The sequence below is a fragment of the Struthio camelus genome, chromosome 4 (genome assembly GCF_040807025.1).
Source record: "Struthio camelus isolate bStrCam1 chromosome 4, bStrCam1.hap1, whole genome shotgun sequence".
Classification (NCBI taxonomy): Eukaryota; Metazoa; Chordata; class Aves; order Struthioniformes; family Struthionidae; genus Struthio; species Struthio camelus.
In genome coordinates, this window is record NC_090945.1 from 73,942,421 (window position 1) to 73,966,842 (window position 24,422).

Sequence of the window (24,422 nt, forward strand, 5' to 3'; positions counted from 1 at the left end):
TTATGGTCACAGCAAACACTTCCATCACAGACCACACAACTTGAATTAACAAAATATATCTCTTTTTTTGGAGGTGATTTCATCATACTAGTAAATTGTCTGACACATTCTACTCATGTCACTGAAAATGGGCACACTTCTATTTTGTCTCAGATTCTGATATATCATAATTCAGATATTATATTTGCCTAAGTATAAACACACACACGTACTCAATACGCACATACCTCAAAGTTAATTTCTCTATACATGGTGTATATATACACTTGTTATACACCAGTAAGAATTATGTATCCATCTCAGCAAGTATGCATGTTCCTTAATAAAGGACATCCTTTGTCTTTCAAAAATGGAAGATTAGCGCTTTACTTTAAAATTACATTTTTAATTAGTTCACATTCTGTAAAACAGTGCAGAATCTCCCAGTTTGGCTCCATAAGCAGGATATACTTGTCATTTTGGTATCTCAAGTAGAAATAGGAAAAGGAGAGCAAAGAGAATCCGGGGAACTTGGCAAAGCCACATTCTAAGTTTTAGACTTAGACTTTAAAAACACCAGACTACCCAATGCTTTCCTTCTTTATCAGGTCAGAATGTTTGATGGGCTGATCATAACAGAAGGCAATAACCTTTGCCCACGCCTCATGCTTTCAGAATGGGAATTTCTGTTTGGTGTTGTTTTGCTATACCTTTGTTTTATTTCTAAGAGATGAAGCAGGGACAATTTTTACTTGAGCTCCTATTCCAGCAATTCGCATACAGAAACGACGTCATCTGTTTTGTGAAACATTTCAAATGGTACTCTGGGGTTAGCACTACTTGTCCAAGCCCTCTTTCTCCGAAAATGTGCCTTATATGCGTATACTGGAGAAACTGACATGTTGCTGTAAATATGGCCCTATAACATACAAGATCAGATATTGATGTCATAACAGTGATTCCATGAAATTTATGGAATGCAAAAGCAGGAGAACAGGCCAGAAGCATGCTTCCCAACATCCATCCTGCATACTTACACACGCACTCACTCTCTCTCTCTTTCTTACACAAATTACAAAATGTAAATCAAGGACAATAACTTATTATAACAACAAAGGTCAAACTGCAGGAGAGCTAGGATAAAAAACTGTCTTCGATATGAGCTCTGAAAGAATTTTCCCATGCTCAGAGTGGTATCGAAAAAGTAATGAAGATACAGTACCACAGCAGAGATTCACTGACTGAAGGACACAATGGTAAGGACCAAACTAGACCCTGAGACAGGATGCAAAATGAAAAATTAAGCTGATCAATAACGGGTCAGGATAATGACTCCAGTTGCAGTGTTTCAAGAACTATTTGGGAGAGGGCAGGAAGAAAGCTCAGAAAGTCAGAAAAGAGAGCGCTTCTACTCTATTACCCTTCATCCACCTGACAGAAGGGAACTGTTTGAGCATAAATATTTATACTGCTCTTGTTATGAAATTTATTACAATATATTATACGTATTTTATGGACAGCTCTATTAAGAATTTTAAAAGTAACCACAACCTTCCTTTTTCTTGTCAAAAAAAATTAAACTTTTTAAGGATACATATCTACATGCAAGCCCAACAGAGGAATATCTGAAAGCAGTTCATTAATGAGAAGGAAACTCACTGTTAAGACAGAAGGACCTGTTCCTCTTAGTATGTGGAACTGCTGATACAAATGGTGCCCCAAAAAAGCATTAATCATAAAAGGGGGCATCTCAGTACAAGCACGGTATACTCAACCAACAAAACAACCTGCCTGGTTACAATGATCCAGTAAAACATATAAACCATCAAACAGAAGTGCACAACTCATATTATTAAAATGTTGTTTTACATGCATAAGTAGAACCTCGTTCTCTCCTAGAGTTAGACTTCCATATTCACAAGTGAGCTGACCTAGGCAGTTCAAGATGCTCTGCAAACTGGGTCTTTGCCCATTTAATCTCAGAAGAAGCAGGGTTAAATGAGGAATTTAAAGAGATGGGAAAAAATGGCTGCAAAAGCTGTGCCATCTATGTGAAACCTCTGCCAAAGTCCCTGTGTTATAAAGAAATAGCATCCCCTCTAGAAGTACGTAATATTACCTTCTCTGAGAAGTTCTTAACCCCATTATGAAGATGATAAACCAGAGCAGTGAAGTTAGCCGACTTGCCCAAGGACACCCATAGTATCAGCGGCTAAGTGAGAAACAGAACAAGAACTTCTTTTTTAATTCCAACAAAAATCTCCCTCTATATTTGTGCCGCTAGTACAGAAGACAGAGTCAGTGCCATTTCATGCAGTTTTCTATACTCCAGCTAAAAAAAAGAAAACAAAACAGATGGCATGTGCAACAGAGTTACTCAGCAGGTGAGAGACAAGAAAAGAAGAGAAACAAAGAAAGAGAGAAAAGGCTACATGTCTTTACTTTTATTTGCAAGTATTTAGGGTTTGCATCATATTCGGGAAATCTCGGACTCTAAGTAACAATATTTAGTACATGCACCGTCTAGGCATGCCACTTCCTCTAGGAGACAACCATTTTCAAAAACACCTTTATTCACTTCTTGAAAAGTGACATGATACAATCAGCGAATTGTAGACATCTGTATCACATTTGCTTTTTGTGGCTTCTGTAGTCCATTGTCATAAGGGCTCCCTTCAAACAGCCATCTGGGGTGAAAACAAAAATAAGCGATAGACACCTTACCTCCAAGCCCATCTCCAGAATCAACCTCATAGATGCTCTCCCCTTCCATGTTGTCTGCAGGACCCAGCAGAAAGCAAGCTCTCCCACGAGTGATTTGCTCAGGCTCCAGCAGGAAGCAGAATCCACCCACTCTGCAGCCAGCAAGTGGTATCTTTCAAACAAAAACATAAAAACAAAGCCATTGATCCACTTCTGTTAAACACAGTAGAGCTTGTTTTATTTTCTCCCTTAAGCCCCTTACTTTTCAATGCTGTATGTCAATTAGTTCCACATCTAGTATCTCAGCTTCTTATCTCGGACCACTTGGGTTATAGCTATACTGCCTTTTTCCAGTGGATAGCTGAGCTCCTTTTTACTGGTAGATTCAACCACCATTCACAGTACAAACCCTCCATCCCACATAAGGAGGTTGCATCAACCCAATTTCCAGAACTGTGATGGCCTGAAAGAACTAGGAGTGGGCAAAATGGAGCAATTTACCACCCATCCACAGGATTAGCTTTTCTTTGGCGCACTGTGGATGCTCTGAGCCCACATTACATTCACGTTGCAAACAGCAACACAGTCCAAAAGCACACAGATCATGTGGGTTGGCTTTCTTAAGCCTACTCTTAGGATCACTATAAGGTTAGGTAGAGAGAGCATCTCAATTTAGCAATGGACTTAATTCGCAGATGGGTGTAAAGAAAAGTATAAAGATGGGTGCAGAGAAAAGAACAAACAAAACCTGTAGTGTATTTAAGAGAAAGACAATAAGGAAGCAAAATCTCTTTTCCCTAAATTGAGCCTGAATAACTACTTGCCTTTCTATTACTCTGCTCCAGTATAGCTGTTTTTTTACCACCTCCTTCTCTTTTTGCATAAAAGAGAAATAACTCTCAATGAATTAAAAAAAAAAAAGTACTAATGAGTCAGGAAACATCCACGCATCAGTGCCTTTGAGTGGAAGAGACAAAAGCAATCAGAAAAGCATGGAGTTACTAGAGTAGTTTTGAAGGAAGCAAAGAACTGTCACGCATCAGATGCTCATGACCCAGACAGCAAAGCAAGAATGAGCTCCACCTCTCATCCCCACATGTAAGATTTGCAATCTGATTAGTTTTTAAAACAAAGGAAAACAGAAATCAAAACCCATCCGAAAGGAGCACAGAGGCCTGCCTCTGCCACAAATGAACCGGGACAGGCCATGAACACAAAACATGATGAGAGAATCGTGATCAAATACATGAATGATGTGATTTACAAAACATAGTTCAGGTACCATGAATAAGTTACAGGTAGTTATGGAGCAATGTATTGGCTGTCTCCTTGCCAGGTTCAAATGAGCAAATACCAACAAATTTTTATTTGCAAATCTGTGGCTTTCGCTTTTGCTTTTTCATGTCATTAGAACTACATTCAAATGGTCCCATGCCACAGCATTTATTGAGAAGGCAGAAAAGGAAAAAAAAAAATGTATTAACAAAAACTGCCCTATACGTTTTGTTCTTTTCATCTCCCTTCTTCCAACTTCCTACCAACAAGAAAGCAGTAAAGATTAAAAACACATCTATTCACACATCTGGTAATAGAAAACGAATAGTTTAGGCATTATGTCATTTTGTTGATAAAAAGAAGGGCATACCTAGAAGCTTCATATCAGATGACCTCTACATCTTCAACTTCTTCAAGCATCTCTCTCAGCATCTGCATGTATTTGTCCATTTTCCGCTGGTTGAGCCAGTGCAGGTGTATGCCATGTAACAGAGCATGCATGGCACTGCAAAACACCGAGCAGACTTTCCATGGAGTGAAATGGTAGCGTAGCCATCTTATACTGCTGAGGCCTCCCCTTAAACTCATATCAGTGATTCAAGGTGTTATTCTGAATCAACAGTCAGTTTTTCAGAAGGCATGCTACTGTAATTTGCTAAAGACTGCAGACTGAGGAAGGATCCTTGACGTAATGCTGATTCTTACTGATGAAGTATCCATTGCAAAAATTTTAGTTTGGTAAAAAAATAAAAAATAAAAAAATCCATACATTCCACTTCACAAAATATGAGCATACTTACCAAATAAATAACTGGAACCCCGTGGCTAGAGTATCAAGCTCCAGCTGAATACTCACACTTGAAATATGCAGGTTTCACATCTTGATCTAGGATATTCACAAGAACATTAACTATTATAGTTCTTGTTTATAAAAGCAAATGCCATCAAGCAATGAGTCCTGCATTCCCATGGTCAAGAAAGCTCTGTAGCTGTTACAGGATTTACTACTATTTTTACAAGACAATTAGGTCAGATGACCAAATTACCATAATTTGAGAAGGTGAAATTGAGAAGGTGAATTTGAGAAGGGCTTTCAAATGAAATAACTTTTCTTGCAAGTTTCATTTTGAAAAAGTCTTCTTATTCTGCTCAGATCTTCTCACTGCCAATCCCAGGTTTTATGACGAATGCAACAGTCCTCCGGCACAGTGATATAGATAAAGAATTTGTATAGAGTTACTGCTGACCAACGGACATCGTTCAGCATCTAAAAACTAAACACTGCATTTTTATTCAGGCCTTATGCCTATGTATCTGCAGAAAAATTTTCCTGTATCCAGCATTAATACTTATTTCTATGCCTGCTTAGACAGAGGTGTTACAAAACTTACTGTGTTTATCTATGTGCATATGAAAATGTGTGTCCTTGTGAAAACTCCATGCAGTGTCTCACTTTGCATTGTAGTAATGGACTAAATGAAGTCTGCACGCCTTTATCAAAACCTGTAAGTGTACAGAGTAGTAAGTGTCAAGACATTCATTGCATAGGGTTGATTATTTAGTATAAGGTTACTGAGACAAACTGTAATCAAAATCATCTTCACCTAGTTGGAAAATTATTACTATTCTTTTATGGAAGAAAAATGAGATTAAAAAAAGGAGAAACAAAAAAAATCTGTTTAAAATGATTTATTATTTTACATTTATTCCTTCTGAAATAAATTAATTGCTCCTTCTTTATTTCATGCTTGCTGTGCCTTCCCACTTGGCATCCGCACAATTGTTGCTTTTAATAGCATTTCACTCACAGTTAAATCGTACTGGGGGGAGGGATGGAGAGAATACAAAAACCGCTATTGTTCTGTTCCCTGGCTATGAGAACTTTTTAATTAAAAATTGAAAGCAGAATGATGCAGCAGTACTGAAATCTACAGTTGCTCAAATGTAATCACAGCAGCAGGGGAAAACACACTGAGGTGCGATGCTTCACACTTGGCTGTGTTGGCCCTTAGTTTACACCCCTTCTATTTGAGAGCAAAAAACCTGAAACATTCAAAGATAGCCTTATCACAAAGGAAAAATTCCACAACAGCAGCAGCGAAGAATGAATAATGAATGGAGCTGGTACAAAACAGACAGGATGCACTGATGAGTTTGATAGTTTTGAAACTGCAGAGGATTTAAAACCTACAGTGCCAGCAGATTACTCCTTTGCTCCTACAGTTTCATTTTTTGATAGCATTTACTTCTTACTCATCCAAATCCTTCCCCTTGCTCACACCACGTAACAGATACATCCCTCCACCATCACACCAGGGGAAAAGCCATCTTGGCTAAACCATCATTGGTGCTTACATCTGCTCCTTGAAGACAGCGATATAATGAAAACAAAGAAAAATAACATTTGCTTAAATTTTGTAATCCAAAGTCTTTGTCAGTTATTGAGGAAGTTGTTCCTGGTGCTGAGGGTAAAACACGCAAAAGGAGGCTCAGGGAACAGTCTCAGCAAGACCAGATGTTCACAACATCTGCCTAAACGTAGTCCACAGAACCATCCCTGACAGAGCAAGGTAGAGGGCACCGGGAGGATGAAGTCAAGAATGGGTAAGCAATCTATTTGCAAGATTTTTTATTTTATTGTATTTTTTGCTCAGAGAGGTTAAAGAAGCCTTACTACTGTTTTAAAGATGTCCCAAGTAGTTATTTTCCCAAAGGCATGTGTAGATCAGTACGGAGAGCCACAGATTAAGGTTTTTTGCTCATTTTTTGTCTTCTCCAGCCCAGTGTCTAACACCGGGTGCTGTACAGCAAGGCACACAGAAGTTGCACATGCTATCTGTTTATTGGCTCTGAAGTCCCACAAACTAGAAGGATTTTCAGCCACAGATAGACAGCTGATCTCTGCTCTTTTTGAGCTGCCTGAGCCTGAGAAAAGCCTAATCAAATGCAAATGACTATGGTCATTTTTGAATGATATTTTTGAAATGATCTGATCAGCCCTTTGGCTGCAGATACTGGATCTTGGAGAATTCAGACATTAATGCCCACTAAAGGAACAGAGTACTACCATTGGGATATAGGTACACTTTGATAACAATATCCGAAAAAGCACAAATCGTGTCACAAAAATCAAGTACGATACAAAATTATATGTATGTTTACATTTATGCACTTGAAACCTTCAGGGAACTTTACATGTTCAACTCTCCACTTAAAGTCCAAAAGATCCTTACAGAGTTTAGCAGATTTTGCATCACCTGCTCAGATAGCAAATATGCCACAGATAGAATACCAAAGGAAGGCCAGAGTGACCACGGTAGCACGCTTATCCGCTAAAATAAGGACTATAACAGTCCGCAAACAAATATCGTGGGCATACTTTTCCAGATATAAGCATTGTTCACAATAGATTCCTACCCAGGTCCAAACTTCTATGCTGGAGATAAGAGAACTTCCCTAGACATCCCCAATGGCTCGCGATAAATCCCAGAGGGTCTTTTCAGATGGTCTACACATGAAAGCATTCACACCCCCTCATGCTTTTCTTCTCTTCAGACCATCTTGCACAGGGCACAAACAGCACGACTGCTTCCCTCTCCCTGGTCACCAGCCCTTTATGTTCTGTGTGTTAGAAATGCCATTCTTCAATATTTTGCATTAGCTGTCATTGGAGAATGGTTGCTTGTGAAGAACACACTGGACATGAGAAGTAGGTAACTGAGGACTTTGCAGGTGACTTTGCAGTTTTTAGGAAGACAACTGATATCAAGGAGAATTTAAAAGTAGTAACAGAATACCAGAATATTATCACTACTGTGTTCTTATACCAACCTCATCATAAGATCAGAATAAAACTGATGGGTAGGTTCTTCCATCTACTTGCTCTTGAAGAAGAAAGAAAGAAAAAAGGGAACGAGAGGGGCGAGGGGGGGGGAGAGGGGGGGAAAAACAATAATCTGGGATATCCAATCTGTACTACTCCTGCATCAATACACAAGAGGCTAGAGCCAGATCTATTCCTATACCTTTAGGTGGATCTACAATGAATTATCAAAGAGATACACCAGCCTTGTACATCAGCAGGTAGTCACCCACAGATAGGACTCCTGCTCAGCTAGGCATTTATTCAAAGGTAATGAATTAGTCCAAGATTCTTTATACATATTTAAGTGCTTTTCATGAAAGAAATCCACATTTTGGAAACGGTTGGAAATCTACCATTCAGTCAGGCAATTTGTCCTAACATGCTTTAGTTAGATCTGCAGTAATAGCCTAACAAGAAGCCCACCTGACCATGAGACTTGATAATCATAATTCCTTCCTAACAAGGCTTTCAGTGAGACTGTTTCATTATTCAGAGACGTCTGAGATGAGAGGATTTGTCTTATTTCCTCACAGAAATTTTGCATTTCTGAAGATATCTTCACACTGAAATCTCAACCAAGTCCAAGTTCTTTCTGGATGCAGGTATTCTTAAACACCGACAAACTGCTCAGTTTACAATACCCCAAAGTAAGGTCCATCTTTGCCTCCAAGATGTTGCAACCTGAAGATTTTTGCAAAATAAGAGCAGGTGCTAACCAAGTGGCTTGCTGGGAATACCCCGAAATGAGAGCCATGTATTCTGATACTGCAAAATACAGCTCAGAGAGGGGAACACATGAATTCCATTCCACATTCATTTCTCCAGAATATCCATCTAAATTGGAAGAAATAGTGAACTCTAACTCTGAGGTACTTTCCAGTACATTTCTTTGTTCTTAACAATGTTAAGATTTGCAAAGAACTGCATACCTGCCAAAATGTTTTCTCACTCTCATCAGACAAAGCACTTTATTTTCTAGATGTTTTTCTTTACATACTTATTCTGGCCACTATGAAGAAAGTTATTTCATGCACCAGTCTCTACAGTTTCCCAGGGTTTGCAACTCAGTCTCATTCTCATGTTAGAGTATCATAAAACATTTGAAACTGTATTCTTTTCCTTGCGGTTCATTGCTGTGGAGTAACCGGGAAAGCTTGCTGTTTTTAAAATGATTCAAGACAAAACTGAGAACAATAATCTTCAATAAATTACACAAAGACTCCAGAACATCTGTTCCGGAAGTCTGCACAATACCAACAGGAGCAGAGAACAGAGAAAAACTTCAGAAGTAGCTGATTTTAGAGATGCCATCTCAGTGTCCATTTTCTGTGATTACATGCAGCGCCACTAGTTCAAGCTGCCTCTCTGCAACAGGTATAGCATGAACTGTGTGCTGCAAGCCGAGGATTCTAGTCAAGCAAACACAACACTCCTGTTACCTCAGACAAATAAAATAATTTTGCAGATGGGTACGTCTGATACTCACAGGAACAGCAGAGGCCAAGTTAATGCTGTAAAGCCACCTAATGATGTTGATTATGACCCCCAAACTTACACTACATATAAAGATTTCTACTCTAGGCATCCTAATTCAAAAAGGGAGGGTAGCGGATTATATGAGAAATATTTTCTTTAAAGATGTGCCTGAGAAGCCAGCTTACAGCTTACAAAGTTTTATATAGTTACTAGGGACCTGTGTGATTCATTGAAGATTCATGAAAGGAAGAGTCATAGATCTTTGACAACCACACAAAAGCATTGGTGCACACACTATTATCACGGTCTAGCTCCACCATCACTACCAACACACACATACACCTTAAAAAAAAACACCAAAAACACCTTAAAAATAATACAAAGAACACCTTAAAAAAAAACACCTCTCCTTGATCTTGCTGACTTTTCAGTTTACAGCCCAAATATTCCTTATGCGTAACAAAATCCTGTCTTTCGCATTAGTGAGAAAGATAGTAGAATAGCAGGACTTTTCTATTTCTAGCCAGACTGTATTTCTAAAAGAAGGAAACGATATTTCATTTTGAAATCCACATTCTTGCTGTAATTAGCTATGATTCCAGGCAATATAGCATCCCAGTATAACAATAACAAAGAACTTATCAGTATATTGATCAAAATATGATGTGCCAAAAACTGTAAGGAAAATCTGGCAATAAAGTAAGAGAGACATACAGAAATAACAAAACTCCCCCAAGTAAAATGAAAAAGCCTCAGATCAGTAATAGCATGGTTACACTTCAAAGCTTGCAGTGTAAAAACAATTTGCCTTTCTCAGGTTTTAGCTGAAGGCCTAAATTAAGCATACAATATAAACTTAGAATATTTTCTCATTTGCTTTAATATTAATGTTCAAGACAATGTTGGAAAGCTGAATTTTTGGCCAGCTGTAGTTTTTATAGTCAACCAAGAGAAATTTATTTTGTATGCTAGAGCAACTGTGGAAATCAATTCTTAATCTATGACCTTGCTTACCACAGCTTGAGGCCTTGCAATAAATAAATGCCTTGAGCCACAAATAAGAAGTATTTGGTGAATCAAAGAGACAAATAGCACAAATCTATATGTGTATATATAGCATTAGAAAGGTCATACAAAATACAATATTGGCTCTTTCCTTGCTCTAACAGAATAATGTTTGAAAGGCTGGGCACAGTAATTGGCTGCATTAATACCCAGGTGGTGAACAGTCATGAATATCTATTTTCTTTTCCAATGACAATGTTTCATCTTTTGAGATAACTTCTTGTAGCCTGCCTGGTATTTTAGTATGGATAATGCTTAGAAATACAGAATCTCTGAGAAAAAAAAAATCTATTTGCTTTGTCCAATCATATGCAAAGTCTTTCCCTAATGCACGTTTAAGTTTCCTTGTGAAATTGCTCAGTGCTTCATCAGTAACAAAAGGAAAAAATTCCAGAGTTCAGGTACTAACTTACTCACAACTTCTCTTCTCTTTTCTGCCTAAGCTGAACCCCTTCAAATTCTCACTCTCTGTATTACTACTTATTTCTCCGCTAGCATTACTAAAATAAATTTGACTTCAATAGCACTATTTACAGGAGCATGAGCTAAAAGAAAAAAGTATCTATAGTAATGTCACTTTATTAATGCAATATTTTACAATTATATTTCACAGAACATCACTTACTTTCTGGACACAAACCTGTCCATTCCCGATGGATACACACCTTACGTTCACGATGTATTTGATTGACTGTAGATTTTATTCAGGCAATTACTTTAAAAATTAAGTAGTACAAAATAGCACTAGTTCTGCCAATTTCCCTCTCTTAATTGTCTCCCTGTTACACTGGAATTCAAATGCGACCGTGACTGCCGCTCCTTTTCAGATTAGCACGGCATTATTAGTTTGCACAGCAGGTGACCTAAATACTCATGGGAAGACGTCCCTTTTTTTAAACCTTAAGTCAAAGGATGTAACCTAATATGAAAGGAAAGAATCTGGAGATTCATAATTACCCTTGAATTGGATTTTTACATAGACACCAAATGAGAAAGAAAATGGCTTTCTTTAAATATAATTGAAGTTTTGGTCGTATTAAAAATAGAGGATTAGATCCTTTCTAATGCCGTGTTTTCACAAGATCCTGCAACACGTTAGGATCAGCTCTTAATTAGTAAATGTTACGCTATTAATATCAAGAGAACCAGAACTGTCATCTCATTTAGTAAAGGAAGATTAATTAGTTATGATGCCAAACTTTCACTAGCTGTATGAAGGTACCTCTGTCAGTAGTGTGTGAAACTGCGAATCAGAGATATTCCTGGAGGCTGTCTTTGGAAGACCCAGCAAAATAATCCCCCTTGAAAAAGTCTATGTAAAAATTAGTTTTCACCAGTGACACCTTCACAAATCAAAAATTGTAGAAACAATAATAAAGAAACCTACACCACCACCCTTCCACAATTGTTGACCTTGACAAGAGAGAATAATATCCATATATATTACCTATACCATTTAAAATCAACAGAGCTCAATACTTTTTGCAACCTCCATTTTAAGAGAAAGGGAAAATGGGGCAAATAAAGGATGTAAAGTGACTCTCTAAGTGTTACCCAGAAGGTAGAAACAGATACCAGGTGTTCTCAATTCAGGACGCCGGGCAGTATGTCCACACTGACTTGTGAAATGGCAGAGTCTCCAGAAAGCAATGGTACTTCTGATACTGCAGTTTTCAAATCTGCTTTAACAAATTGGTAGAAAGTATTTAACTACATCAGTGATGACCGCTGTCGAAGGCAGGTTGGAAAAGTTCTAGCATTGAACCGAAGGCAGAGTTAGTGCCAGCTGTACGCTTTCTGACTACTAATGGAGGTTTTCCCTTTAGGGCTCACTGCTACTTGTGTCTAACCATCCCTAGTCCAAGGGCAACAATACTGAGCAACCAACGTGCTACAGAAACTACCGTACTCAACTCTGTTAGTTTAAGCAGTGGCAGCACCTGATTCATCTTTTTTCCTCCCTGCAGCTGCAAACAGTGTTGGAAAACCTCACAAACATCAGGCGTCTTGGGAGCTCCCAGTCTGGGACAGCAGTACTGGTGGAACCACAAATGCCATCAAAGGAAAGCTAAACTTAAAATGAAATGACTTGACTTATCCTACTTAGGTCTACCCTACTAGCACAGGCTTATCCAAGCAATTTCAGAAAAACAACTCAGAAGACTTCTGGACTACTCTCCAAGGAAGCACAGCCTTTTGTTCCCAGCCTATGGATTTATCTCAGCTAAGGGGAACTTTTGTGGGAATGATGTGAAGTATTCATTGTTCAGAACTGATGTCTGGAAATAGAGGAGAAATTACTAATTACAAGCTGGACGCGCAGAATGTTTTCACAATAGACAGCAGCGCGTGAGCCTTCCCCAAAACACACTAATCTTACCAAGAGCTAAAGCACAGCCAGGGGAAGTCAGATTTCACACATGCTTTTCCATAGCCTAAGAGCAGGATTTGTAACACAGCGACGACCTTCATTTATGCCCACGTGAAGAAAGGAACTCAGATTCCAAACTTAAGTCACTTAGATGAAAAATAGTATTTTACTGGTACAAAGCATGTGTTATCCTAGTTCCCAAAGATTCTGCAAACAGCATTAACCAGACCTCTTCACAGTAGTTCTTGGAAATGGGAAGGTATTAGCCCTGCAGTTTCAAACGTGGGGAATCCAGCACAGCAAGCCTTACTGAGAGGCAGTCATTTGGAAAGCCTTGAACAGCACTCACAAACTTTGAAGCACACTCCAAAGTACTAAGCATCAGTTAATATAGACTCCCTACCTATCGCCATCTGTTATGTCACATCTGGCTTTTAAAATTAGTTTTCATGTCACAGTCTAAAAATTGTTTGTTTTTAATCAGCCTCTAAAAAAATCTCTCAGATAGCGACACCAATCTGACTTTAAAGGCAGTTTGTTCGAATTCCAGAACGAGACTTGCTTTGTGTATTAATCTAGCTTAGAGGAAACCAATACCCCCTCAACAAAACACAACAAATTTACATTACAACGTGCAGCCGATTATAACCAATGACCCTTACAAAACAGTTTAAGATTCAATATTTGTGAAACAAAGCAATGTATTCACTGATAGCTTTGTATCAGCATAAATGACTAATTACTTTAATCAGGAAGCTCAACAGATAAAGGGTTTGATTTATTATAAATACAGAGGCTTGCCCTCACAAAAATGACTTGCTTTGCAGGTCAGAACACGTATTGATTTATGGCACTGCTTGTAAAGCTCTGATTTCTTATTTTTACATTTCATCATAGGTGAAAAATGAAATAAGAGTAAACTAGAGCACATCACATTCCCAATATCATTGTATCCGATTTCATAGCAATACGCATACATTACTGATATCCTAATATTTCCCTAATAAGTAAGATATAAAACTATTTTGAAAAATATGGAATAAAAAAAATTTAGACAAGATTACAAGAAGAGTGAATATTCCTGCCTTTCTCATGAATGATGTGTTCATTGTTTAATAATATTTGAAATCTGTTGCTGAGATAAACTGAACACGATTCAAAATCTGTTTAGCTTGGAATAACTGTGACAGTCTTAAAAATTTCTGAAGATAAATTATGAATCAATTACGGTACAGGATCCCATGAGAGAAACAGAGAGCGAGACAGAATCTGCCTGGCGTCTGGTAGTGGACAAGCAAGTATCTTAATATCCTCACTGCAAGCCACTTCCGAAACCACTTTGTTCTCTCCTGACCCCTGTGCTACTAGTTCTTTGCCTAACCTAAGGGAGTTTCATGGAGAAATAGAGCACTTACTAGGGCATGTCTAGTGCCCATGACCTGGTTTACAGACTTACTGCACCACATCCAAACTACACAACACAGTTAAAAATTTTGACAGTAAACATCTTTTATAGATGAAATGAATGAGTAATCTACTTACACTAAGATGAAATTACTTAGGACTCTCTCATCTACCTGAACTCCTCTAAGCTTTTCCTACCATCGTTTTCTATATATTTATTCATCAGATTGTTGGGGAGCCTTCAAACGTGTTTCCACATATGTTGCTGCATGGGTGGTGGGAGAACCAGCATCCCAGGGATCAGGAGAAGAAAAATTTTTCTTAGTTTACTGGTAACCAGCAAAGTTCTCTACCTTATCTCAAGTTATTGGGGTCATCACTGGAGCATCGAGGTCTCCAGGCAGGCTGTCACACAACCGTGCGTATGCAGTACAGTTGCTCAGTCCATTACAGTGTTAAAACTGATCTGTGTCATCAGTGTCAGCCAGGAAACAGTGATTAAGGATAACGTGAGAATATTTGCAACGTGGAGAATGCGTTTATGAATAAACTAGATGATCTGCTTGATCTAACTTCAACTCTTGAGATTTGCTACGACAAGCTATATTCCTCAGGGCACTGCAACAAATGGATTATCGTCAAATAAGGACGCTTGGCAGCTAGGTTCATATTACAGCTGCTTCCTGCGCTGACCAGCACAGTCACCGTGACCTCAAGTTCCCCCTGCTTTAATAGATCCATGCATTGTCTCTCGCCTCCTACTTCAGACAAACATTCCTTCGGCAGAAGTCACCTCCTCCTTGTGCGTTTACAGAACCAGCTGTGCCTGGTGACTTTTAGGGCTACTGCGGGATAAATAATAAGAAAGATAAACATCTGACCATGATTTATGGCAGAGAGTCAGAAAACACATTCGGCTAAAGCTCTGCATTATCAAAGTCAATGGGAATTTTTATTCCCAAAGCCAGAGTTTTTCCTGTTGTATCATCAGGCTGGTATCTTCTTTAGTACATCTTTCTCATAAAAGAAACTTTTTTATTACCTATCAATTCTGATTCCCTGCAGTTATTAACATAACTACATAAAATGGAAGTAGGAGTAGTATTGTCACCAGCATTTTTGTCAAAGATTCTCTAGCTACCAAGTATCTCTTCCAAGCCTGGTGAAGCACAGAGAAAGTCCCCGAATTCAGACTATTGCAGTTTGGAAGAGACTCATCAAAAGATGACTAAATGACATCTGCTTTGGTTGATGAGGGGCACCTGTGAGACCAACCCCTGACTATGTCCTGTATCAGCTCACTGGTGACCAGCTACCAAACCCCAGTTCTGCACAGCTGCAACAAAGCAGCATGCTACTGCAGTAATTAGTAAGAAATCATAAACTTTGGGATACTTACCAATATAACACAGGCTTCTGCGTCAGCCTCAGGCTTGCTCTCTGAAGGCTATGAGAAATTTGGTGAATCTTTTAAAGTCTTTTAAATCCAACCTTGAGCTACCACTCATGGATGTCTGAAACAGCATGCATAATCTTTAAGGATTGCTGATTAAGACTGATTATTTTGTTTGCTGGATTTTGAACTTACATGGCTGGTTTCATACTTAAATCCCTTTCCGATAAAGGTGCCCTGATTATATGAAGTGAACCATCTGGAGTTCTGCAATTTTATGTTTTCTAATCCACAGTATTAGAGGTCAGACGGAGGTAAGCATTCTGTGAAGGATTTGGAACAAACTAAAAGAGAATGAGAAAAGCCAATTCAAACAAAATCTGACATAAGCAGGTTTCATCAATGAAAAGAAGCTCCAATATTTTACACAAAAAAATCCATTAATTTTTTAAAAAATATCGGTGGTTAAATTTGGCTTACGTACAGAACTAGTACAGCACTGGGAGTAGTGCTAGAGGGCAGCATTCACAGGTTTTGCAAACACCATTCCAACCTGCAAACCCTTTTAAATAAGTTTATGTTTCAGAAGGAATATTTGCTCTGAGCAGAAATTTTATGTTAAAGCCTAAATTTTCAAAGGCACCCTGGTGGTTTCAGAGAAGTTTTAAGACTGGAAGCTCACTCTTCCAGGCATTTATTTTGTAACAATCATTACCTTTCATATTTTGTTACATTTGACAACTCCCATGGGGAGCTAAACACTCTCCTTTGCAACTACTGGGATTACTAAGAGAAAAATATGAAATAAGTAACTTTAAAAATGACAGATTAGGTTCACTAAAGGCCAGGCTCTCCCGAGCTCAGCAGAGAGGAAAGGCTGCCCAACGTCTTTACCAGTCCACTCACACCTAGAGGCTACTCCGACTTGCACTTGCTGGCAAAAGCCCCTAAAGGGCCATCTGCCAGCACGAACAGTGGGGAAAAAAAACCATTCGTGTGTACACTCAAGCGCTGCTGAGTCCTCCCCAATCCTAAAAAAATTCAAATACTAGAAGCTGCCAAAAGTGAGACTTAAGACTTTTCTGGGTCAGCTTTACCTGCTGTGGAGTCCTCCACATGGGGCTATTTCACCAGAGGGAAAAAAAGACAATGTCCATAAATAGAGGAACAGGAGGAAAACTGAACAGATGCATGAATTCACCTTTTGTATTCAGAATATTATGGTTACCGTCACAGAAGGATGGTCAATGTTACCAAACACAGCAGGTTAGCTATACTGAAAGGATATGTCTAGGAACAGATTATTGAAATAAGTGTCAAATATAGATAACAGATGCATGCATGCTAGGCTCACATTTTTTAAATAAAAATAAATTACCATGGAAACCCCATAACAATTCTAACACATTCAAAACTGGAGATGCATGGCAGAGCACTGGAACATGCTGTTTCCCTCAATTACATTTGGAAAAGATAGCTCAAAGAGAAAATAGAAATTTAAAATCAAATGCAACACCTTATTCTAATTTGAGGAAAGAAAAAAAAAAAACACTGCAAAGTTAGATCACTGCTTCTCTGGCTTAACCTATCCTCTGACATACGTATCCATTCCTACCCTCACAATTTGGTTTTTCTGTAAACTGTACCCTTAAAGCGTTAAAGGTATCAGCTTCTATAGAAGGCCAACAGCTGTCCTTTTCTGGGGCAGAGCAGATGCAGCGCACACTGCCAGAGCTGCGCATATGCTGTGCTACTCAGAAAGACTGGTAGGGTTTTTCCCTTCTTCCTCCGCTGTTCCTACTGAAAGCATGGCTGGGCACGCTCCTGCCATTGCAGGGCTCTTCTGACTCCATGGGACTGCCTGAGGAATAATGTGATTCTAAATAAGCAAATTCTAATATTTCACTGTTAAAGTCTCATCTTTCTTCCTTATCCCACTATTCATCTCCATTCTCCAGCCCCCTATTCATCACACATTTTGATGTGATATCTAATATTTAGATTATATCTGATCTGGGACATAGACTAAGGAAATCTTCACTTAGCCAAAATCACCAATACTGACTTTAGTGAAATGTTTGATGTTGAAAAAAAAAGGAACGAGAGTGATTGCCCCCCCCCCACCCCACTCCATCACCAAATGTTCTGTTTAGATTTTAGGTTTATTTGATTCATGGAAAAAAAGAGTAAGACATACTTTACCATCCAGACAAAGTACAGCGTAACTGCTTGCATGCTTCGAATAGGTTTGGACAGCTCTTATTCTGCACTGTCTGCAACAAAAATTCTAATCTAAACTGACACTCCAGTCATATGAGAAGGATATCTGCTAGCTGGCACTGTTTATAAAACTTTCAGTATGGGAGAGGGGTTTTTTTCCGTGGCTCAGATCTTGCTGATGCTAATCAGCCCTTCCATGCAGTTCTGCATCCAGCTGCCTGAAACAGCAATTCGTCTGGGTTTTTTGCACATCTCTTCAAAATTAAGCTGAATAAAATTCAGTTCATTGACACCACAAAACTGATCCTGTAAACAGAGAAGACTTCTTCTGTACCTAATGTTAAAACAATAACATTTTATTCATTCATCTTATGTTCTTGTGGAAAAGGTCAATGACTGAGGATCAGCTGGAACAGACCTCTACGCCACAGCCTCATCTACAAGCAGAGATTAAACACACGCTCTGTATAACCACGCTAACACTTAGAACAAGCAAAATAGTACAAATACTAAGGAAGAAAAATACCATTATGAGGGAAATACTAGAAAATAATGATCTCCTACAGGGTGAAACCAGCAGCACTGTGGATTGAAAAATTTTATTACTTGCAGGCAAGGCACAACTCAATTTGTGATCCAGCTTCTTTTACCTTGTGTACCTCGGAAGTGCGCAGCTCAAAGCCAGCACGAGGGCTGCTTTGAACTCGTGTCAGATCCCCTCTACCACATGTAAGAAAAAACAGGCTTTCACCACTCACAGTAACGGAGATTATTCCAAATAACAAATCACTTAACTAAGACGTTCAGGGGTATAGTTACCCAGTTCACAGTGCGCTTGACACACTCGCTACACCGTCAGCTGTGTATAACCGAGAGGCAAAGTGCACAGGCCACAGCAGCACTTCTCTTCCACACATGCGTTTGAGGGTTTGTGGGGTTTTTTTGGTCTTGTTTTCCTGATGCACAGTCTCAAGAGAGAAAAGAGAATGTATTTCAATACATTCAATTTCAAAAGAGAATGTATTTCCTAATTTACCTGCCTCCCTGGAAGATCTTAAAGTATTTGACCAGGCAAATGAAAGTCTACAAAGCATTACAGCTTCCTGGTACAACATCAGGTAATGCACATAAGCAAACAGACAGCAGATGAGCTGAAGTGAGAAACTGTGAAGAGTGTTCAAGACCAAACATGTCCTTCGCACCAGGAGCTCTCACACTTCTACAGCCTCAGTATTTATTCTGTTAACTCTGAATTTGCTACATTTACATAATAAAGCAGAAAAGCCTCTTTATTGAAAACTTGGATTCAACCAACCTCAATACTCCTGAGTCTTTAGCTCTCACTGTCCTTCCTAGGAATAGGAAAACATCCAATAAAAAAAAAACAAACACTTTACTTCAGGTTTGTGGCTGATCACACATATTGTCTTTTGCGAAAACTCAATTCTGATTTATGGGTTATGTTTTTATGGAATGCAGATGATGACAGATATATGTGTTGTATTCATAATGTTCATAAAAAGATGGCATTCTAATAAGGCCACTGGAAAAAGACTCATATTCTATATCACCTTTTTATTTTTGTCTGCATACCTCATCTTGAGTTTGCATTATTTTGTCTCTTGAAGCGCTTTCAATATCTGAGTTCACGTATTCTGCAACAAGAACATAAGGTGAGGCGGTCAAAAGCAATCTGAATGGGCCCAAGTTTCCTAGGTGCTTTACTTTCTCAAAACAAAAAAATTAAATGGGCGAAATAATTCCTTTGTTATTGTACGCTTGGGTGGGCTTTTTTGCTCGTTTGTTCCTTGTACGGAAATTGCTATGAATACGTATTTCCTTACTGTTTTTATTACAGGAATGCTCAAAAGTCTCCGACAGGATTGGGTTTCTGTGTGCAGAGAACTAAGCAAACAGTGAAATGCATTTCCCACCCTGAAGAGTTCACAGCATTGGCTCTGATCCTGCAATGTGCTCCGTGCGTGCAAACACTTGAACCCTTACAGATGCCATAATAACACTGCAGACGACTAGGAAGCAAACAAACACACAAGCAAACCTTCTCCAGACACACGGTTATACAGCTGTTAATTGATACTGATATCTTGGTCACTAATGAAGTTGACTGGACTTAACAGCCAACCTAGAGATGAATGAAAGGTCAAAACTTAACCCCCTATGCAACCTGGAAAGACAGGTGACACAGGCAGTCCAATGACCACAAGTAATATTAAATGGCAACATTCTAGGCGCCTACGGTAATCAAATGGCAAATCACTGAAATCAGCTTCACCGCCTGTTCTCTGAATAATTAGTTTTTGCTTCCAATACCTTTGCTCCTTTAGTCTTCCATTTCCTTATAGATGGCAGTGACATAAAGATTAGATTGTACGGGATTTCCTTCTGCTGCCTCTCCGTTATTTATTTTTAGAAGTCCAGTGCTGACACAAGAAACATTTCTACATACATCAAATAAATGCTTGCTTTTGAGCAGTCTGTTTTACACAGTTCTTTCTACAACACCACATACTTCCTGAAATACCCCACGCTAGCTCCTAACCTGTTAGGGAAATGCTTTCTAAAAGATACCTCCAGCACACTGCAAATAAGCAAAGTCACTTCTGGATCCCTTGTTTTCTTTCTTTTTTTTGTTTTTTTGTTTTTTTTTGAAGATCTGTATTATCTTGACAGATGGAAAGACGAAAAAGTAAACAAATAAAATTTTAGTATAGGGGTTTCCCAACTGTGACCATGCACTGTCCACATATTAATCAAAATGAACCGGTAGAGTTGCTTCTTCCTTGCCTGTAACCTCTCCATCTGACACGGGACCCAAAATTCAGGGTACGTCCCTTAAGCTCTGTTGTCGTCTAGTGGCCTGTGAGAAAATGAGTTTGTGAATTGCACCTAAAGCCTCAAACCAACTCACTGTAATTCAGGAAAGACATTTATACACACTCTCCAAAGACTGGTTTAACTTTCCTTTGCTCCCAACCCTTGGACATAACCAGCAAGGCTATAAAATCACTAGGATATAACTGGAGACAAAGAAAGGTTCATAAAATTAAAGCTCTTAAGACAGCAATTTATAACTGCGAGCCTAATACTGCAGCCTTTGCTCATGTGACCAATCACAGCAGAATCAACAGAATTACTTACACAAGCTAGGACGGCGGGATCAAGGTTACGAGGATTATCCTGCCATATCTCCTCATGCTTTGGGTAATACCTCGTTCTACAAGCATGCTCCCTTAGATCACCATCATTCAAGGTAAATACATAGAAAAATCAGGCTCTGTATTAATTAGAATTCAAGGACAGCATGCTCAGAAATAGAAAGAGGGGTGCAGTATGAAAATGATATAACGTGAAGAAAATAAATCTCCTTTATCATTGCATTGTATTTGTACTGACAATCGTTTGACTGAATATTTGAACTGGAATTTGAAATAAAGTATATCATAAGGAGGATTTAATTGGTAAAAGTAATATAATTATCTTCAAAAGTTTACATGACATAAAGGTAGGTTTGAGCTGAATTCTGGATCCAGGCCACAGCTGCGCAGGAGGCCAACTCTGGACCTAACCGGCTTTATCAGTTTTACTAAGAGAATAGCAATGTGCAGTGCATTTGCAAGAGCTGAAAATCAATGGCACAGTGATTTATTACCACCATAAAAACACTAAATAAGGTGACTTATTAGTGAGTATATCTAATATTATACTATCTAATGCCCTGTATTTTCATGATGAGGATCCTCAAACTGTTCTTCACTAAAACCGAATTTATGGATCGGTACCAAATTACTTCCCGATAGGATTCTACAGCCAGTTTTAATTATGAGCCAAATTCTGTATTCCATGCCTGACAAAAAAGAAGCCACAAACTGTTACAGCTATATATGGGATGAATAATATTCTGAATTATTTTTTTGTAAGTAAAAAAAGGTACAAAATCCCTTCAGAAAGTCTACTCTTGTTAGGAAAATAACTCTTCTCATTTCAGATCTTACGGAAACAGTCAGGAATAATGCTGAATTTACACAATTACTGAATTGTATTACATCCTCCTGTAATCATACTTGTTTATAAACAACAGCCACATAAGCAGAGTTAAACAGATTTACGGACCTACTTCCTTTTACGTGTACTATAGGTGATAATCAAGTTGTTGCAAATCCTTCACGAAGCATCTGAAGCTACAAAAGTAATCCTCCATGGCCTTAAAGTCTTGCTAAGCCTTTGTTTCAATTTTCTAAATTGCATTTGTGTATTTAGGAGAGTCAAGTTTGACTGAAAACAGAATAATATTCACTGTGTTTGTACTATACACTACTTAGACAAATACATCCAAGAATGTACATGAAAATTAACTTGCTGCCTATGTGAGCACTCATTTTTATTCTGAAAACTTATCTCACTCTTGTATTATTTCCTCTCACATGGTCTATCATACACCTTCTGTTTTAGATGACAACGATCTACTGCACCTGTAATACATACCCAATACTTTGTTACAGTGTAGGATGCTGCGTGTCTATCTTGTTTTAGATAGATTGCATTAATTGTACAGTAATCGAAAAAAGAGCATTAGTTTACCAATTTAATGAGTATTAGTATCTAAATTACACAGTAATTACGAAAGAGGCATAACGTTAAGATACGGTTTTATAACAGAAACCTATTAGTCCATTTAGACATTGGAAACCGACATCCACTTCCTTATCAATTTTTGGTGTGTTTCAAAGCATGCCTTCTGGTCTAGTGCTCTAAAGCTCCTCCTGTGAACACGGCTGCCATCAGTAATTGCTCTTCTGTATCACATTTACAACGAGATTGCAGTCAGTTACTTGCATGCTACTTTGGAGACGTGTACACGAAGCATTGACAAAGTCTCTGAAAACAAAACAGTGCAAAAGAAAAAAGTGGGGCAAAATATAAAGGTGCCATCCAACCACAAAGAAATGCCAAAAGGTGACAGCAATCAAGCAGAATAATGCAACCTCAACGAATCCAACCCATGCTGCTTTATGTCACATACAGGGAATACCTAGTACAGACTGGTGGTTCATTCAAGACAAGGGGGCAGTCTCTTTCCAGCCGTGCACCCCAGGAGAGCCACAGCCAGGCAGTGCGTACTGCACGGACAGAGACTCCTCCGCCCACTCACCTCCAGAAGTGACCTCTTCAGAACTGGGCTGAGGAGCATTGGCAGGACAATGTGGGGAAGCTTGCATTGCTGCCGCCCTGGCTATACCTGGCCTGTGGAGAAATAGAGGACTTAATTTCTAGGGCTGTCAGTCAGCACCTTCTACATTACAAGCGAAGGAAAAAAATGAATTTGACAATGCCCGCTTCAAGCTAGCTCATTAGGGAGCGTGGTGAAGAACTCTCATTTTCTATTGAAACGTCTGGGTTAGTTTCACAGCTTCTGTAGAGCTCCATTTGCCTGCCCGACTGCCAAGCTGGATTCTTTGGTTCACGAGCTGATGATGCTATTGCCAGTTATCCTGTATCTATAGCAAGTGGGATAGGACCACTGAGTATCAGCTTAACTAGATACACAGCCTAAATAAATTAAAGCGAACAAACACTTGCCATAATCCAGTACCTGGTAGTCTCTGCCTCCTCTCTCGCTTTCAGGATGGCAAGTTTCTTAGCCTGATCCTTACACGTTTCCTTTACAGAGACCATTACCAAACCGATTACCCTCACAGAGAAACAGTGCTTTCCCTTTCTTCTGTCTCGCCTATGCCACAGAACTATTTTATTTTACTGCTGCATCAGTCCAAATCAGCTTAGGCCAAGAATCAATTCTAAGTTGAATAAGAAGAGCTAAAAAATGAAAAAAAAAGCATTATTTTCCAGCTAGAAACATGTTTTTCACCCACCTGTTTTTAATCTGACAAATACAAATGATTTGTATATACCAAATTACAGTCCTTTAGAAAGTGAGAGAAGAAAAAACCCTATCTGAAATACATGTCTAAATTGTACTTTTGAGCGTGGTGATGAATCTAACAATTCTCCAAACCTTACTAAAGCAAGTGAGCTTGCTTCCAAGAGTGATCTCTGTGCATCTTTCAGAAGTACTACGATGCTTTTTGTCGGAAGAAATATTTTTGTCAGGTTTAGACACAGAGGACTGCTACCCTGCGATCAATCCTTTTATTCTATTAGGAACGTGCATGCCGTACTGATGTTCGCAGGTAAGCACAATTTCCAGTAATTAGCTGGAACCATATCAGCCTTCCTTGCACTTACTTAACTTTGGCCAACCTCAATGTTAACTTTGCAAGTGAACTGAGAGCCAAGGCAATGCCTCTAAAATGTGAAGTTTATCTATAACTCAAGGCCGTTGAAAAGCAAGCCAATAAAAGAATAATTATAAAAATGTGTCAGAGAAGCTTGATTAGGAAAAAAAAAAATCAACTTTTGTTATGTCTATTACTTAAATTTCTTTTAAAGTAATTTAAAATAAATTAAATTTTAAATTACTTAAATTATTTCAGCTAGGGCTAGGTTAAAGGGCAAACACAGGCATAAAATCAAGTTACTCACTTCTGATTTGGGCAAAACAGATTTGCACATTGCTCACTTCCCGACAAGACATCACACACTATATTTTCTTCATTTTTATTTTTTATTTTATTCTTTTATGTGGCACAGCA

The 24,422-nt window shown here is 38.7% G+C and overlaps 1 protein-coding gene across 11 annotated transcripts in view; it reads right to left on the reverse strand.

Moving 5' to 3' along the window:
* Nucleotides 1-24,422, reverse strand: part of PPP2R2C (protein phosphatase 2 regulatory subunit Bgamma) — a 198,934-nt gene that overhangs the window by 97,618 nt on the left and 76,894 nt on the right. For 4 of the 11 annotated variants that reach the window (XM_068943411.1, XM_068943410.1, XM_009686228.2 and 1 more), the window contains one exon: nt 2,704-2,854. The exons of 4 other annotated variants lie outside the window; for them this stretch is intronic. Coding sequence is in view for 5 of the 7 variants with exons in the window: in XM_068943410.1 (XP_068799511.1) it covers nt 2,704-2,752 (49 nt within the window). In the remaining 2 variants the exon portion in view is untranslated. Of the gene's footprint in view, nt 1-2,703; nt 2,855-4,327; nt 4,440-22,921; nt 23,014-24,422 lie in introns of those variants that run through there. 3 more of the 11 variants (XM_068943408.1, XM_009686227.2, XM_009686230.2) reach the window with 2 other exon arrangements.